This window comes from Ambystoma mexicanum, chromosome 1q, assembly GCF_040938575.1.
Source record: "Ambystoma mexicanum isolate Mex_15411 chromosome 1q, UKY_AmexF1_1, whole genome shotgun sequence".
In the NCBI taxonomy this organism is placed as follows: domain Eukaryota; kingdom Metazoa; phylum Chordata; class Amphibia; order Caudata; family Ambystomatidae; genus Ambystoma; species Ambystoma mexicanum.
This window is the reverse complement of record NC_090922.1, coordinates 1,189,790,396-1,189,809,651: the sequence shown is the minus strand read 5'-3', so window position 1 is coordinate 1,189,809,651 and position 19,256 is coordinate 1,189,790,396. Positions and strand designations below refer to the sequence as shown.

The following is a 19,256-nucleotide window of genomic DNA, read 5'->3' as shown; positions in this document are numbered from 1 at the left end:
CCCTCAGGTCCTTTCTTCCATCCCTCAAGGGCAAGGTGGTGAGGATCTTCACCGACAACACCACCACGATGTTCTACATCCGGAAGCAGGGCGGAAGCAGGTCCCCGGCCCTATCCAAGGAAGCCCAGGATCTGTGGCATTGGGCCGTCGCCCAAGGGATGTTTCTGGTGCCTCTTCATCTGGCAGGGATAAAAAACACAATCGCCGACTCACTCAGCAGGGAGCTGCGCTCGTGCCACGAGTGGGAACTACGCCAGGATCAAGTGGATCGACTCTTCCGACGATGGGGCGAACCCCAAATCGATCTCTTCGCGACGGCGACAAATTCCAAGTGCCAGAGGTTCGCCAGCAGGTTCCCCCAGCCGAGGAGCATGGGCGATGCTTTCTTATTCCCCTGGGACGGCTATTTCTTTATGCGTTCCCTCCGCTGCCGTTGCTGCTCCGGCTCATCAACCAGCTCAAGAGGTCCCGATGCAGGATGATCCTCGTCGCACCGGCATGGCCGAGACAGATCTGGTTCCCGGACCTTCTGGACTTGTCAACGTCCCCACCAGTCAAGCTGCCGATGGACGCAGACCTTCTCTCCAGAGAAGGAGGCGCCATTCTTCACCACAACCCGGAGTCGCTGAACTTGCAGGCCTGGCTCCTGCAGCACTAGAGTTTGGAGGGTACGACATCCCGGCCGACTGCAGAAAGGTTCTTGCAAAGGCCAGGGCGCCCTCAACTCTCAAGTGCTACGGACATAAATGGAAGATGTTCTCTGTCTGGTGCCGTGCACAGAAGATTAACCCTCTGCGGATTACGGCCCCTCAAGTACTGCCGTACCTACTGTTGCTGGCCAAAGCTGGACTGGCTCACGCCTCCGTCAAAATACATCTGGCTGCAATCTCCCGATATACCAGGACGACGGGACGGGCGTCCTTGTGGTCTCATCGCCTGGTGAAAGAATTCATGAAGGGACTATTCCGATCATTCCCGCCGGTGAAGGCTCCTGCCCTGGCGTGGGAGCTTAATGTGGTGCTGACCAAGCTCATGGGGGCCCCTTCGAGCCTATGCATTCGGCGCCTTTGAAGTTCCTGTCATGGAAGACAGCTATCCACGTGGCCATCACCTCCGCACGACGAGTGGGAGAGATCCAGGCCCTATCTTGCAAGCCTCCATACTTGACTTTTCATGACACGAGGGTGGTGCTGAGCACACACCCATCCTTTATGCCCAAGGTGCCGTCGGACATCCACCTCAACGAGCCCTTGGTGTTGCCAGTTTTCTTCCCGTCGTCTCTGTCGCCGGCCGAGAGGGCTTTGCACTCGCAGGATGTAGCTAGAGCGCTGAAGTTCTACGTGGACCGCACAAAGAGTTTTCAAAAGACGTCACAGCTGTTTGTGAACTTTGGGACTGTGAATCAAGGGAAGGCTCTCTCGAAGACTTCCATTTCCAGATGGCTCTCCGGCTGCATCATGCACTGTCACCGGTTGGCAAACCGACAGCTGCCCGGCCGTCCGAGAGCCCATTCGACCAGAGCGATCGCTGTTACCACTGCGTTCCTGTCTGGTGTGCCCCTGCTGGACATCTGCAGGGCTGCGACGTGGAGGTCGACGCACACCTTCACAAGATTCTACTGCGTCGATCGGGACTCCAGGGAGGAGTCCAGGGTCGGCCAAGCAGTGCTGCACAACCTGTTCACATAAGGTGAGCCTGGTGAGGAGGTAAGAGTTGCTTAATGTTGAGTTGTTGTATTGCTTAATGTTGAGCCTGTTGCCACCTCCTGTGGTTGGGCATGTGTGTACTGGTATGTATTCTCTTATTCATGAGCATGTGAATCCATGCCAGACCCCATGCTGGAGAAGGAACAAGTTACTTACCTGTAACTGTTGTTCTCCAGCATGGGTCTGGCATGGATTCACATGCAAACCCTCCCGCCTACCCCTCTGCGGCTCTTCACTTGGTCATACTGCCACTTTACGTACTACCAAATCTGAGGATGGCTGCCGGAGGCGGGGCTTAGGGAGAGGGCAGTCATTGGCTGGGGGCAGCATGACCCAGAGACCAGTGATTGGTTACTACTAAGAAAGACAGATCAGAAACGAAACTGATACTGATTTTTTTTCTATACCGAGGATTCCCGGCCTGACGACGGGGAATATTCATGAGCATGTGAATCCATGCCAAACCCATGCTGGAGAACAACAGTTACAGGTAAGTAACTTGTTCTTTCCTACCACTCCCAGGGCACATCGGGACTAACCTGTGTGGATCAGGATCTACCATGCTGCACCAGAATCTCCTCAGGTGGGGGAGCAGACCCTAAATGTAACCATCCTATCCTCGAGTCCACTGAGAGGGCCTCACAGCAACCATACGACCACACCAGCCGAAGCTCCCTGTTCTGCTGCACCAAACCGATCCCTCCATGTTCACCGCACCTGGAACAAGAGGGAAGTCACCGGTGTTGGCGGCTGCACTACTCTACCACATTGTACATTGCTTGCACTTCCGCCGGGCTCAACACTGCATCGTGTCCTGTCTAAAGCTCATCACCTACTAGACGCAAGGTGACTGCTCAGTCGCGGGTGACTGCTCAATCTCAGTTCCGGAAATATCTCAAAACCATTCTATTTGCTTCTGCTTTCTCTCCTCCTCTCTCCTGCTGACCGCCTGGCTGTAACAGAATTACTGGAGAGTCACACACCGACGCTAACCAGGGGTTGCAACCATGGCTTGACCCAGCTAGCTCTTGAACTGCTGCCTCATTGACCACACATTGACACACCCAAGATCACCACTTTGATGACCATTAACCCGCCAAATCGAACTGCTGGAGCATCACTCATCGACCTCTCCCTCTGGGCGGCTAAAGCTCGACTCGGCCTCGGCAACTGTGAAGCTTTCCTGGGACTGCCCCAACTGCTCATCCGCCTCCAACTCCCTTAGGGTCAGTCGCTTCTACATGCAACGAGTTGGTGGTAGATCTCTTTCTTTTGCTGGGGCCTCCCTCTGGAACAGCCTCCCTGCCTCCCATAAACTTGAGGAGAACAATCTCCGGTTCCGGAAACACCTCAAAACCTTTCTATTTGCTTCTACGTTCTCTCCTCTCTCCTGCTGACCTCCTGGCTATAAACGGATCTGCACTGGATTACCTAGACACCCTCTGATCTTGGGCCCAGGTCCCTCCCTGCCAGTCTCTCACACCTGCACTGCCTGCCTGGCAACCCGCACACTTGGGGACTGTTTCTGTATCCCTACAGTCCTTCTACCAGCACTTGACACCTGCTGTCTGCACTTCCTTGCACTTGCCACTTGCTGGCCATTACTTTTACTTATTGTTATTTATCTATTGCCATGTACTGCACTGTCCCTTCCCCCCCCCCACGCACTTGCGCGATCTGAATCACACCTAGCCTAGTAGGATCGTTGTCTGTCCTCCCTCTGTTCCCCCTCCCTTGCCTCGCGCGCCTTGAAACACTTGTGTATAGGCGCGTTATAAATGCCTTATCATATCATATCATAACCTGCATCCTTGAGAGCCACCCTTGTACCACACAGAGCACTCATCAATGCCCCTACTCAATGACCACTTGCTGCTTGGGCCTTCACAATCCAACATGCCGCATATGAGCCTGATCAGCTTGCATCTACATTCAGCACTGGGTCTGACTACGTCAGCCCACCAAGAACTGCTGACTCTGAAATGCCCTCTCCATCCACTTGGGCTCAGAGAATGGTTAGGTCACGATCGGTCCTGTTTTCAACCAAGATATCCTTTTTGTATTTAGTACTTAACCTACCAATCCTGGAACTGCACTTTCTCCAGTCTCTTGCATCTTCTCTGTTCTTCCTTTGGGGTGGGTTTTTGTACAGTCTTTTTATTTGTTCTATGTCCAGATGGTGTGTTTGATGGTATCTGTATAAAAGAACAAAAATAAAGAAATGATTAGTAGATATGTTTGAACTTCGGCTGTACGAACATTACGTATACAAGAAATTTCAAAAACATCTACCATTCGGTGCGATTACAGTGAACATGGGGAGTGGGGGTTGCAGGGTTGTCCCCCGCACCCTTGTTCACTGTAATCACATTGGAGGTTGTGGGGGAGTGCCCTGCAACCCACATAATAAAGTTAAACCAAAGAAAAAGAAAAGAAGAGGACCCTGCAGCGCCAGTTCCCATGCACGTAAGTGAAGGGAACCTGTGTCACACAGGGATGGTGAGGTGGCAGCCCACAGAAAAGTGTGCCGCCCGAAGGTAAGTAAGGGGGTGGGGAAATCGGGTAGTCGGAAATGTCAGCGGGAGAGAAAATCAAAAGTTGTTTTTGTTCAAATAACTTTAGTTTTTTTCTCCTTCGGACATTTCGTGTTCGATCAATTCATGGATATCCGTGTTTGATTAAAGTATATATATTTTTTATAGAACCTTAACTGGACATTCCCTTTATTATGAGCTGTGATACTGTGTTGTTTGGGTCACTACTGGTGCACCTTCACACCCCTCTTAAGAGCAAGCCTTCCCTCGGGCCACATTACCACAAAAGACAAAGGAGGTATATTACTTAACGGTCCCTATTTAACCTTTATAAATGCTTTGTGTTTTGGTTTGTAGAAGTGTGAGGGCTAAGTGAGCCATTTTACCGCTACTCATCTTTGTACTCCTCAGAGCAGAATCCAATTCATCACAGACGTGTAGCCAGTGGTCGAAGTGAGCTGGAGCGGTGCTCCTCTACTTTTTTAAATTACCTTTTACAGCTCCTATACTTCTATTTTAAAAAGACACTGTTCCGGAATGGTTTCGTTTTAAAATAAAAGTGTAGGAAGAAGTTGAAACTTGCACTTTCAGTGCACTGCACTGAACGTTCCCTTAAACAGCAGGTGCAAGTGTTTGGGGGTTTGTATGATGCGTGGGAAGTTGCGTGGTGATGGGGCTTGTGGGGAGTGGGGGCAGGCCAGCAGGGAACATAGTTCCACGACTTCCTTTCGCACACTTCGACCACTGCCTGTAGAATGGATTACCTTCAGGAAATTAAACACTTTAAAGTCCTCACCCTAACATAATGGCATTTGCAGTGGTTCTTTATTAGATTCGGTGATCTTGGCTAGGAAAGTAGGGATGCCTCCCTTGATTTTGTGTTATATTAGGTCAGTGTCAAGTATGAAAATCTTTGGAAATTATTTTAATTTCAATAAATGTCCTCTTTTGTTTTCACCATTTTCAAATATAGACCTGATTTTGTCCGCCTATTAATCTTTGGGTTAGGAAGACGTCTGCCCTCCAATCAAATTTTTTTCTTGACCTTCATATCTTTTATTCTTGCATTATTCTTGCAAGTATTGCTTGCATGATCATTCTAGTTTTATGAAGTGTCTGGGATTCCCAGAATGGGCCCCTACTTGCTGCCTTTAAAGTGTACCGCTGCACTGAATAAGTGCCTTTGCGTCCCTACTTCACAGCCCTAACACATATACGACCATTCTAAAAATCTGTGGAGATAAGCAAGTGTTGTCTGTTGCCAAATGACATTGGACTTCATCATCAGTCAGGCGTTATCCTGGTGGTAAATGCAATGGGTAACCGTCAAATGCTAATAGCGTTATCCCAACTCATCCAGCGTAATATGCGCTTGATCCCCAGTCACAGTGGTGCTGGTAATCCCCATTTATTCTGAGTCAATAGGACTCTATGGGGCCTTCTATGGGGCCTTTTGGCGTTATTACTGCAGTAATAGTGCCAAAAAATGGGTGGAAAGAGGTAATCCTCCCACTTTCCGCCCAAACTCGGGATTGGGCAGAGCAGTAATGCGGTGGTGATAGCATTACCACCTCGTTTTTACCGCTCTGTTTAGCCCCTAATGAGGCACATTAAAAGGATTCCTGACACAGAGGGTGCTAAAGGACCCCCGCAGGACTCAGAGACCGAGTAAGCAGCTAACTCACTAATTTTTAGTAGCTGCATGTTTTTTTCTTTTGATTCTAATACCATTTTAATCAATCCTAGATGTTCAGGCAATCCTTCAGTCCATGCAATCTGCTTCAATACTTATTTCAAATTGTATTTAAAGCCATATATTCAGAATTCATATAAACAACGTAGAACATATTTTCACATCGAAAAACATACTATTTATTTCATTCCTCCTGGCTGCTACCTAAGTGGTAATATGGTACTTCTGTACCATGAAGTCATTGCATACAGCAAATCCCATGAAGGCTTCCGAACACATTTATTGTTCCCATATCATGAAATATAAAACATTGCATTTTTAATATTAACCTCTGTTTCTTTTTTAGCTTTGCAGAATCATAAACAGTGCAACAATGTGTAGTGCAATGCCCTTTAAAGAAAATCTAACAATGTTTTGAATTGTAACTGTAGATTTCCAGTCAGACAGTGACAGCTTTAACCCCCAGTTATGGGAGGAGCAGCGGCAGCAACGCATGACCGTGGCCTTTGAATTTGAAGACAAAAAGGAGGAAGAAGAAGGTCCTGGCAAAGTAAAGGTAACCTGTTGTTTATGGATGTTTCACCAGTACATTTGTTTGGAACTACTGTGCCCTGATAATCCAGAATAACGTATGTGAGTGTTTTAAAGTCCAAGGCATGCAGTACACATGCGGTCCAGCAGGTGAACCTGGGTGGATGCAAATGGAATTTGCCTTCTCCAAAACCAAATGTAACTCATCTTGAAATCGTACTGTGTAACATAATTGAGAGAGTTAATGCAGCTATTACAGACAGAGTGCATTTGTTGGCTGACGTGGTGAAGTGACGAACGTTACACCTCATGCGACATGAGATTACTAGCCATTATTAGCAAAGCACAATTGTTTGGGTGTTGTTTAACATGTTTAAGCGTGAGCCATTTTTAATGAGTAAAATAGAGAAGTATACCTTGCTGAGGAAGATCAGTCAGTGTTGAGGAGGTGAATTGCCAATAATGTGTCGGGTCTCCTTAATCTGAGTTCTGTGTGTCTTCCCAGAAGTCCTCCCGGTTCATAGGGCAACTTTTAGGGTAGTCTCAATTGCCATCCATTCCGATCCAATATTTTATCGAAAGAAATTTTATCCAATAAGCGACTGTATTAACGCCTGAACAGGGCCTAGGATTTTCAGCTATAGGAGGAATTGGTTGAGAAGAAAAGAATGTAGAAACAAAAGGAGTTAGTCAGAGAAGTGGGGGGGGAGTGAGAGTAGTAGATCACGGACACCAGGAGTGGGAGAGAGGATGAGACTGAAAAAAGAAGAGATGAGGAGAGGTGTTATATCAAGAGTTGAAATAAGGAAGAGGAGTGTGAGAATAGTAGAAGAGGAACATCAGATGTTGGGTTGGAACAAAGAGAAGTTAGAGGTTGAGCAGAAAGGAGATTAGACAGAAGAGTTTAAGAAGAGTGGAGGAAAACCAGGAGGCAGGGAGAGGGGGGTACGGTAAGTTCCAAGGGAGTCAAGGTGGTAGGGAGTCAAAGTGGTATTGTCAAGAGAGGTGAACTTTGACGTTGACCTGGGGGATTCTAGGATTGGTCAAATAACGAGCATGTGGCCACTCATCAACGAGGTGAAGGTGAAGCCCGTGGCCAAAGAGACGTAGGAGGAGGAGGAGGAAGAAGAGGAGAAGGGAAAATAAGAATACCCACTGGTATGGGCACATAGCCAGGCCTCAATGCAAGAGAGAAAGTGGATTGGTGGGCCAATGAGTCGGGACCCAAGGAAAAGGAGGTGGTGAGCAGCCTAGTAGCTTGAATGTCTTTTAAAGAGCCCACAAATCAAATAAATAGCTATTTTGTGAAGTTTTAAGCTTAGATATGGCCCGGAGACCCACATAAAAAGCATTGCTATGGTTAATACAAGAGACGATTAAGGCACCTGCAACAATGGATTTCAAAGATTGTGGGATTGAATAGTAGCATATATTTCAGTTTTTGTAACTGTTTGAGGAATTTGGATTAAGAGACATAAGGTGGAGACCATCCAAAGTCCCACATTACAGACAGGATCAGGTGAGTGGTATATTTCGGGAAGAGATGCAGGTAAGTATAAGATTGGGGAGGGATGGTTTAGGAGTTTATGTGAAGTCAATAGTGTGAGATCAAATGTTTCGGACAATGGGGTAGATGATTGTTGAGGGAATGTAGAAATGTATGTGTAAAATTGAGTGTCATCTGTGTATGACTTGTAATGGGCATCAAAGGATTTCAGAACAGAGAAGAGGGGGCACAGTTGAGGATAGAAGTAAAGGGGGGGAAATAGAGAACATTCTGGTACACTCTACAAAGGTTACAGTGCTAGGAGCAGAATAGGCCAAACTGAATGTGTACAAACTTAAATTGTGAAACCAGTTGAATGAGGTTTTGGAATGATGAGGCAAAGTAGAGTAGGCTATTCAGAAGGATCTTATGATCCATGATGTTAAAAGCCACAGTAAAGTCCAGCAGAGGTAGTAGAGAGGCTGGCATCTAGCGACTGCATAAAGGATGTCATCTGTGACTGTGAGTAGGAACATCTCTGTGCTGTGGCCTTCCCTGAAGCCTGAAATTTGTCTGCAATGCATTGGCTCAAAATATGTTTTTTCAGCTTTCCCATTGCAAATGTTTCTAGGGTTTGGGATGTCTGAAGCACACTAGTAATGGAGTGATAGCTTGCAGGACATCGAAGGTCCAGTGCAGATTTTATAATTTGAGGGTGAATACATGTGTATTAAAACAGACCAGGAGAAATATCAAAGAAAGATGCATTGAGGATGTCATGTAGATCCTAGTAGAGAATTGGATCTACTGGCTTTGCTGAAGGCTATATATCTTTCAAAGCGAGTTGGAATTCTTCCAAGGAAAGTCGTTTGAAAGAAATGGATGTGGCAGAATTGGGAAATTATTGTTATTATAAGTAGACCTTCCTTGAATGGTTCAAAAAGGGCTGCTCTTTTAACAAGAGTATTTCATCTTCAAAAAATAAGGGGGAGGGGGAGCAAAGGTCTTGAAGAGTATAGTGTTAGAATGCTGAGCACTATGTTTTTCAGGGAAGACATTCTGCTTGGCAGAGATGATAGGTTTATGGCACAATGTGAGGCTGATTGTTTAGGTCCTCTATTTTCAGGGAGAAATCCCCATTTCATTCCCTGTGCTTGACATGATATGATAAGGCATTTATAACGTGCCTATACACAATTGTTTCAAGGCGTGACGAGGCAAGGCAGGGGAAAGAGAGGGAAGATGGAGACAACGATCCTCTTAGGCCAGGTGACATTGAGATTGCCCGAGCGCTTCTTAGATTTAATCTTTTTCACTTTGTCAATTAACCATTGGGTACTAAGAGAGAATGTTTACTCGGGCAACCGAGCCAAAGGCATCAGTGATGAAGACATTGCTAAAATTGTAGGATTGATGTAGTGGTGGAACGTAAAGCTAGAGAAAGGATAGGATACTGTTCCTGGTGATGGGTTATTTCTAAAATGGAAAAGGTGGTAGCCTGAAAAGCTTGGAAAGAGAGGAGAATAGTCAGGTATGGGGTGTTAAAACACAAAGTAGGTGGTATAGCCATGTCAATGGGATCTGCTCCAAACTGGATGTGCTCAAGTGTGAATTAAGTATAAGATTAAAGATGTGACCTCTTTAATGGGTAGTTGAGCGGAGAAGAGCAAATGTACCACAGACTAAGGTTGGTGCTTTGGTTAACATATTCTCCTGCTAGCCAAATTGAATATTAAAATATCCAATGATTAGGAAGGAATTTGAGTTACGTGCTAACCAGCCGAAGAAGTTTTCTAAGAGAGACATTTCTTTGAGTGAAGAAAAGGAAGTTAGGGGAGGTGTGGGTGGGTATGTGTGTGTGTATGAGAGATACAGATGTTTTTATACAAATTGAAGAATATGTTTAATTTCATTTTGTAACTCTTAGCTTACTGCACATGCAAGGTAGCCCCAATGGGTGTTTGGTGGGGCAGATAGGGGTGTTTTGTTGAATGTTTTTAGTTCTGCTGTGTATTTTGTGTTTTAATTTTGTCCCTCCAGCCCTACTGCACATGCATGGTGGCCTAATGAGGGTTCGGTGTGGATAGTCTTCTTGTGCGTTATGGTATAATTCTCATCATGTTATGTCCTTCCATTCTTACCACGCATGACTATGTAGGGCTGTGTGTTGAGGGCTGAGAATGTTTTGAGAATGTTATGGTATATTTTGCATTCCATTTGCCCCTCTCCCCCTGCTGTGCATGACTGAATATGGGTGTGGGTGCATATTTGGGGTTATGTCTTGTTTTCTGCATTTCACAGTATATTTTGCACTTTATTTTGTCCCTCAGATCCTTCTGCGCATGGACTTTCACCCTACTGCTTGTTTGGTGTGGCAGCTCATCTTGTGAGTTTCATGGAATATATTTCATTTCACAGTATGTTTTTCATTTTGGTTCGTCCCTCTAACCCTACAGCTGATGACTGAATAGGGCTGAGTGCGCTTTCTTGAGGGCGTAGATGTCTTTGTGCATCTTGCAGTATATTTTCCCTTGTGTTTGACCCTCTGTACCTACTGCACACGTGTGACTATGTTGATTGTTCTGTTGGTGGATCTGATTTTCAAATGTATGTTTAGCCTAAAACGCCATCAGTCAAATACATCAAAGCAGACAATTTTGAGGTTAAATGATATACACAGTCATTTTCAGCTTCTCTGCAACGCATCGTACAGAAAGCAGTATTTTTCAGCACTGTTTTTCTGCATGAAACCGTTGGTGCAACTTTCCGTGAGTGTTCAGATTTGGCCACATAAGTGGCCTGACAGACTTGGTAAAGTTGCATAGATGGGAAAAGAATCTACAGAGCAAGTGAGGTTTGCATGTTCCTATGTAACCTTTGATGTAACCTTAACTATAGTGCAGAAGAATTTAATATATATATATTCACTGAAAAAACTTTTTTAAAGGGATGTTATGGTTAAGTTGCACTAATAAAAACCTATGAAATTCACTGAAAAAATGTTGTTAAAGGGACGATATGGTTACAAGTAAAACCAAAAAACCACAGAAATCCGCTAGTTATGGTAAGCTAAGCAACCATAACTCACACCACCACTGTCCACTGCTAAGACTAACACCCAGGACATCACTGATGACATCACAAATGGCATTGATGACATCACTGATGACATCACAAATGGCATTGATGACATCACTGATGGCATCACATACATGGGCCACTTGTTTTTGTTCAGTGGCCTATCTAGGGCAGGTGGTTTTGTTCACTGACAGTCAGAATGTTACAATTCAAAAGGTGCTGTATATCTAGACATTAACCGTGTCATATTTTCTTAAAGTACTTTCATTAAGTTTTGGTCTCAGCTCATGGTGCACATACATGGGGCAATAAGCAGGCCTCAAACACACAATTCATTTGTATACATGAAGATAAGCTTTAATGTTATTAACATTTTCTGATGATGCTGTTTCTTTCTTCCTTACTTTTGTTTCCCTGTATGTGCCTCTGATTTGTTTCCATTGTGGGTATTCATATGTATTGTTTGTACTAGCACAAGTGTGTAGTAAGTCTTTATTTGTTAGCTAGTTATTACATGTTTAACATTACTCAAAACTCTGATAAGGTAGCATTCATTATCCAAAATTACAAGATTATAAATATTATACTTCATGTTGCATGAGGCAGCCATTGCCTATTTTTATGTATTAGGTTCCTGTGTTAACAATAACACTCCAATACAATGTTGTTTAGATGAGTACATTCTTTAAAAGATTAAGTAGTTCATTATAGGTCTCCTGATCACCCCTGAAATCTTGTTGCCAACATTATAAACACAACCCTTTGTAGGGACTTTTCATCAAAAATGATTTCACATGTGATGTCATCAATGACATTTCTTATGTTATCTTTGATGTCCTGGGTGTTAGTCTTAGCAGTGCACGGTGGTAACTTGAGTTATGGATGCTTAGCTTACCATAACTGGTGAATTTCTGAGATTTTTCAGTTTTACTTGTAACCACAATGTCCCTTTAACAGCATTTTGTCAGTTAGTTTCATGGGTTTTTACCAGTGCATGCTATTTTCCCATGACTTACTAATATCATACTTACCCCAATATAGCTAATTTGTGTCCAATTTACACTTTTTCACCTTAAAACTCTGTTATTGCCCACCTTCTAGCATCATTTGTAATACTTATATACACTTTTTGCAACTTTTTCCACTGTTTTTCCATCCGGTGACATCCTTGAACATCTGACGAACCTTCCGGACAGTGCCACATGACCATGCGTTTACACGCTGCATGATGCCATGTCCGCGAATGTTTCCGCACTTCATGATCGGGTCTGTGCTTCGAGGACAGTTTGGAACTGCATTTTGTACTTATCTAGGAACTTTCAAGTTCAAAATGTACCCTTGCACAGTTCCTACCCCTAAACGTACTCATTATCCATTAACAATCTAGTACAAAGCACATACTTGGAAGAATATTAGCAAAACTGCTGTTTATCTTAAAAATGGCATCAGCAATTGCCATCCCTCCTCCCCAAGAGCTACCACCATCGCCAGCTGGAGGATCTACACAACAAAAAAAGCACAGTACTTCCAAAGACAATGAAGAGGACCAAGAACATGAGGTAGAGGAAGTGCCTACCTCTAGCACCCAGAGAGAATCATGGGTGGCAGTTCAAGACCACTGATGGGAATGTACCAAAGGATAAAGCTACCAATGTGAAATGCACTAAGTGCATCTTCAATCGCGGACTACCTGGACAGCACTCTTACGGGACCACCTCCATGCACCGCCACACCAAATCCAACCACTGCAGTGGTCTCAGAAATGTTTTTTTCTTAGCAAGCAGTAGGCTGTCTTCCTCCACCTCATCTACCTCAACCAATGCTGTAACCACACAGCCTACTTCTGTGGGACAAAAAATCCCATCAGCTACCTTGCAAGCAATAAAAGAGGCTGTTGATCCATATCTTTCGAAGACAACAGTCCTGTGTATATACTGCAACAAACCACTCTGCACGGGAAAACAATTTCAAAGTGCTTTTAAAGCTGTAATCAAGGAGCATGAGGCACACTGCACCCTACCATAGAAATAACACATGTGCAACATCTTCCCCTGTCCGCCTGACCCTCCATATTAGTGCTTGGTGCCTCTTGCCTCATTTCCCTCCCTACGTTCTAAACTCTCCTGCAAAGAAAAGAAATACATTAAAACAACAACAAAAGGAAGGTTCTGTTCCTTTAGGAACCACCTTTCACAGTTAAAAATAAGAACTAAAAAAAAAAGGTCTTATAGACTCCATCTACTTAACATTTCTCAGTAAAGTACATCGACTCAATAAGATTTTCCAACATTCCCATTAGCATTTTGTGTTATGCTAATGGGAATAATGTGCCATTCATCCCTCCTTGCAGGGACTGGAACGGGGGATAACGACCCGGCAGCCCAAGTTAACAGGTCAAACGAAGCGAGGGCGGATAATGAGGGCCCCAGATTGGTATCCCCCTGTCCCAGCTCCTGCAATGGGGGATAAAGGCCATTAGCACCCTGGGTGGAAAAAAAAAGGATTTTGCTTCCTACACCGGGACACCTGCTGACATTGATGACAAAACTGCAAAGAGTGAAAAATTAGGCCACACTACACCTGCTTGGGCTTGGGCTTCAACAATATTGCACCAGGGTTAGCCGTGTTGCATTGGCTCCTGGTCAGACATCGAGTGACCCTAAGGTCCATTTGTCAAACCATAAATCTTTGCATGCCGCTGCCCCATAGAATTATTCACTACTTTGATATTAGACAAATATGTTCACAGTCTACTTGCACCTTAGCATTCCCCACCGTAAATAAATCGAATTATCAGTGGGAACCCTTTGCAAAATTGATTTAGAAAAGCATGTCAGCATCACTGAGAAACCATTTGCCATTTTATTGCATTATTATTGTATGTCATGGTACAATTGAAGTACTGCCTACTTTGGGCCTCATTACTTTATTTTCTGACCCAATAATTACCAGCAGTAATTACCATAAACGCTGATGGTAATCTAAATACCATCTGTATGGCAGTAAGGGATGCACATTTAATGCTGGTGGTATTGCAATAATTCTGCAAGAACTATTTCTTTTTTTCAGATGGAAATGGATAATCTACTAGTATATCATGCCATTACTTTACAATTTTTGATAATGCAGAGAAGCACCAGTATGGACCCTTCTCTGCATTTCACCTGAGATGTCCACTTGTTCACTCTCATTTAGGGACCCCAGAGAGAAATGTGTCTCCCTTAACTATGGTTAAAAACGTAAAATCCTTCAGATGACATCACAATGTTAACCTCACCTTTTGGGTGGGGATAAAATTGAAGATGTTTCATGGTGGCATTCCACCTTGTAATCAGGTGGAATTTACGGGCCACGTTGGTATACCTCTGTGATAAATACACCACCACTGCTGTCGATAAAACAGGCTGCATTTGCAAATACTGGGCCTGTTTATGAGTGTGGCAGTAAAACATCTGGCAACAGACAATCCAGTAAGTACTGTTACCGGAAGTGGTAAATGGAGGTATACCATATGATAACACATTTACTGCCATCCCTGAAGTAATAGTATTTACAAGATGTTGTAACAGTCAGACACATCAAGTAATAGCGATACCGGAAACTTAAATTCTGCTTGTCCAGAAAGGAGCACGCGTCTGTGCGGCCATTACAGGAAGCCAGTCCACTGTGCATCTGAGCCCCTGTGCGCCATTCAGACAAAATGAGTGACCCGTCTGAGTCTGGGGACCCTGATGGAAGGGAAGGGAAGGGTAGGAAAGGTAAGGAAAGTGAACAGAAGGGAAGGGGTAAATTCTCTGAGCAACAGCTCACAGTCCATGCAGGTGAGGTAGCCAAGGAGACACCGAGGGTAGTGGGCACCTCATGATGAAAACAGTCCTGCCAAACATGCAGCATTTTGGGACTGTGTGCGTGACAAGGTCTAGGCCATGTCTGCACATCATCCCACAACCAGGGATGGCATGAGCAGGTGAGATAAATTCAAGAGGAGTACCCTCTCGGTCATCTCGGACCAGCAGCAGGAGTGGCTGGCAACTGGAGGGGGAACTGTGTCAGACCCATACCTACAACCCTGGGAGGCCAATGCAGCCACTGTGATGGGCATCAGTGACATCACTGGATCCGGTGACGCAGAGGTTGGGACAGCAGCAGATGTAGCACCTGGTGAGTACACAAAACATATATATTATATAAAAGTACACAGAAGGAAACCTCACAGTATGTTCGTGTGCGCCACCATCCACTGAAATTGGAGGAGGGAATGAGTCCAACACTACACGCCACACCATCCTACATCCAAAATGCAAAGCTGCATGAAAATGTCTGCCACTGCACCATATCTGCTGGTAACATATGAGAATTAAAGAATGCCAGCAAGTGTGTTCATCCCATATGTACCACATATGCAAGAGACACCTTACATGCAGACCAAGTAGACAGGCCAATCCTGCTGTACAAGCCGCACCAACAAAGGGCAAGACACCAAACAAGCTGTGCTATTTTCCTCCGTCTGAGCTGCTGGCACAGAGTGAACCACAGGTACCACCCATACAAACTAAAAGGCCACGTTCCTCAAAAGCACCCAGGAGGCCACCTTCCACTCATGCAGTACCTGTAGAGGTTGGCCAGGACATGTTAGCAATCCAAAGTCTTGGCAGTAGACCTTGGGGATGACCAGGGAAAGACAACACAAACACTTCACTGGGCACACAAACAGGATTGGTCATAGATGACTCTGATGATGAGCTGGAGACACTGGAGTGTTGTCACCTGATTCACATGGTGCCCCCAATATTAGTATTGTTAAATGTTGAGATAGAGACTGTGAGCTAACAGAAAAAGGGGCTCAAAGAAACTCTGGTGATCTGAAAGCTTTTTCAAAAAACTCTATTTAATCTTATAACAAAATAATTTTAAAACAACACATACATTGTACAATTACAAAACAATAATGATTAATATCATGTATTACATCAATGAATTCTGGTGAAGGAAGTAAATCTATAGACACTGAAGGTTTTCAATTTGAAACATAAACATATACTGCTAGGCGGTTCATTTCGATAGGAATTCGACTTTTATGTGGTTTATTTTAACCCTCTAGTTTTTCTCAGTTTCTATCCCAAGATTTGATAATATATGTATCACCTCCCAGAAATAGATAGAGACAGCACTTTGCTATTTGTTTAATTAATGCAACCAGGATTCCTTCACTATTATTACGCTCCCAATATTAGACCACAATTGACTCCAATAATCATATCTGCATCTGCTCCCCCATCCCTTATTTCTGGCTGATAGCAATGAAGTTACTGGGCAACAAGCGGTAATATAGGCCTCACACCAGACAGTGGTCCATCGTCTCCGAGAGATGGAGAGGCAGCAGGATTTGTCTAGTGAACTCCTCTGTGTTCTCTGAGACATGTGATGGGAAGTAGACAGGTCAGCACATGTCATGTGGGAAGCTGGACTGCATGGTGAGTGCTATCAGCCTCCATAGCCAGCGCAAGGGAAGGACACTAGTCCAATTGCAGTCCTTGGCTACCGCCAACCCAACAACATCCACTTCGCTCGACACCATGGATGAATCCGTCCCCTGCAGCCCACCCCGTGAGTCTACGAGACTATCATAGCACCACACCACAAGCCCGCCTGGCAAGGTGAAGATACATAGGGGCACATGAGGATGGTTGCTTAATGTTCACAAGCATTGGGGAAAGGGAAGTTGAGGGGTGTAGTGGGGGGACGTTAAGGTGTGGGTTGCGGAGGGTTCCATTGAGGAGGGGAAGGCTGAGGGATGTGTTGGGGAAGAGGAGGGGTGTGTTGGGAGGGGTAGATTGTGGGATGTGTTGTTGAAGAGCAGGTTGAGGGGTGTGTTGGGACAGTAAGGGGAGGGGTGTTTTTCAGAGAGGGGAGGGATTACAGAGGAAGTGCATACAAATTAAGTGTGTTCACAAATGTGTGTAGCCAATATTTGACACTTTACTCATGTGTAGTGGTTACATAAGTTTATTAATACGTGTTCACTTTGACTGATAATGCACTATTCGTACACATTACTGTTCCATTTTGATCAGTGGCCACCCACTCATTCACTCAGAAAAATGAGACCACTAAATGCTGTTTTATAATCTGCCCTTTCCTCAAATTCTATGCCAGCTGTGTGGCTGGGGAATCATCTTCATCGTCATCGTGACTGTCTTCTGGAATGGTGACGTTCTGGGGTATTGGCATGCAACTTACTATGACATTGTGGCCTGCCTTGTTGGGGGCTTACACCAGAGCTCTGCCCATCCTCTGTAGACAACGGAACCTGGTTTTCAGTAGTCCAAAGAGCTGCTTTAAGATGCAGCATGCTCAGATGAGTGCCCTGCTACAGCGCCTCTCTGCAGGACACTAGTGATTTTGGTATGGGGCCAGCAGCCATGGCAGGAGTGGATAGACAGCATCAGATGTAAGGATATGGGTGAGATATTACTTAACGCATACATTTTGTTTGTATAATCAGCCATATTTAAGTATGATGTGTTTGCCTGGCTGGGTGCATGGAGCATGGGTGTGGAATGTGTAAGGTGATGTGTTTTTGTACATTTGTGGGTATTAATGGCTGCTTACTATCTCCTATTCACACATCACACCTTTGGAGTGGGACACGACACCTGCATTGTGCTTACCAAGGAGCCATGTCCGTTGTCCCGTGTGTGTGGCCATGTACGCTGGGAGGCTACTGTTCTGCACTACTCTTGCATCATGTGTAGAGCCAGGAAATCTTGCGCAGCAGTGTATGATTATCATGTTGGCTTCACATTCAGTCTGCTAATCCCTGTTCTCGTACACATGCTCTGTCGCCGGGGGTTGCACAAGTAGTACATGTGTGCGGTGCAAGGCACCAATTATGTTTGATAATTGGGCAACATCATAGAAGCGTCCTTTGATTTCATTGATGCCCTCTTGGGTGATTAGTAGGGAAATGTATGCTGCTGCATGGTTTAGTAGGGCAACCAACACCTGCATCAGTATCCAGAAAAAGGGGTCTGGGCCATCCCATGCACTATGCTGATAGTGTATTGATAGCTGCATCTAACAAAAAGATGTAGTAGAGCGACATACATCAGGAGGGGGTGCAGTTGTAATGCCAATGTAGCTCTCAAGGTCATTCCCAATGAGCTGCACTACATGGATTATGGTTAACCTGCCCCACTAAGATTAGTCCCCTAAATGTGTGTGTCTGTTAGTGCCTCTGGAGCTATTCTTATCCTGGGTATTCCGACCTCTGCCGCCTCCTCTGTCCTTGTTGGCTCATTTGCTGCGTGATTGTTGCATTTCTCCAGCAATCAAAAAGCAGGGGCAGCTCTGGTAGGTATATGGGCAGTGCTCCAATGGGTTGCATGTTTCTGTTCGTCTTGGGAGTGTTCAGGTGTGGGCTTCCTTTTTTGGGATGGCTGATTAGGTGCACCTGTGATTGATCTTGCTACACGTGCCCTTTATTTCCGCCTGCATTTACTGCTGGTATTTTCAAGTGGGGCCTCATGTGTTATTTTACTCTGTAATGTTAGTTGGAATAATGTGATAAATACCTCATCCAGCTTTGGGCACACTCTCCATCTGGTATTGTGATGGTGTGGTAAGCCATGCTTACTGCAACTATTATTTTGGGATGCTTTTCCCCCGGTCTTTTCACATACTGATAATTGGGCAACATCATAGAAGTGTCCTTTGTCTCGGGAGGATAGCTCAGGGGCAACGTGCTCACCTTGAAAGCAAGACGACGAGGAGCAACACAGTTTCAATCCCCGGGTCCGCGCTTAGAAACGTCTGGGTATTAAGTGCGTTATAAATAACCAATCATATCCTATCAAACATATCATTTCATATATCATATCATACTGTAATGGCTCTTAGTTGTACTGTGCAGGAAATCATCCATAATTTGCAGATACCACATCATTTACCATTACTGCCACACTTGTTATCAGGCCCACTGTCTGTGTTTACTGTGACCACTATAGCTGTAATAAAAGCCCTCCAGAGCGACTGTTTCTAATCTTTTCATTTACTGATTTGAGAGAATCAAAATAACCCAGTCTGGCTAAATTCCATTTTGCTCCGTTTGCTTTATTTTTTTAGAGAGCAAACAACTAAAATTCATTGTGAAATGCCAGTGTCTTTGAAGGCCATACATCATGCCTGGAAGGGCTGAATCTAGCCTGCAGGCAGGCCGTATGTTGTGC

General features: G+C 44.8%; 1 protein-coding gene across 1 annotated transcript in view; it reads left to right on the top strand.

Moving 5' to 3' along the window:
- The window catches only part of LRRC7 (leucine rich repeat containing 7), a 3,010,809-nt gene that overhangs the window by 2,423,524 nt on the left and 568,029 nt on the right, over nt 1–19,256 (top strand). The window contains exon 18 of the mRNA XM_069641926.1: nt 6,365–6,489. Within this exon, the coding sequence (XP_069498027.1) occupies nt 6,365–6,489 (125 nt within the window). The remainder of the gene's footprint in view (nt 1–6,364; nt 6,490–19,256) is intronic.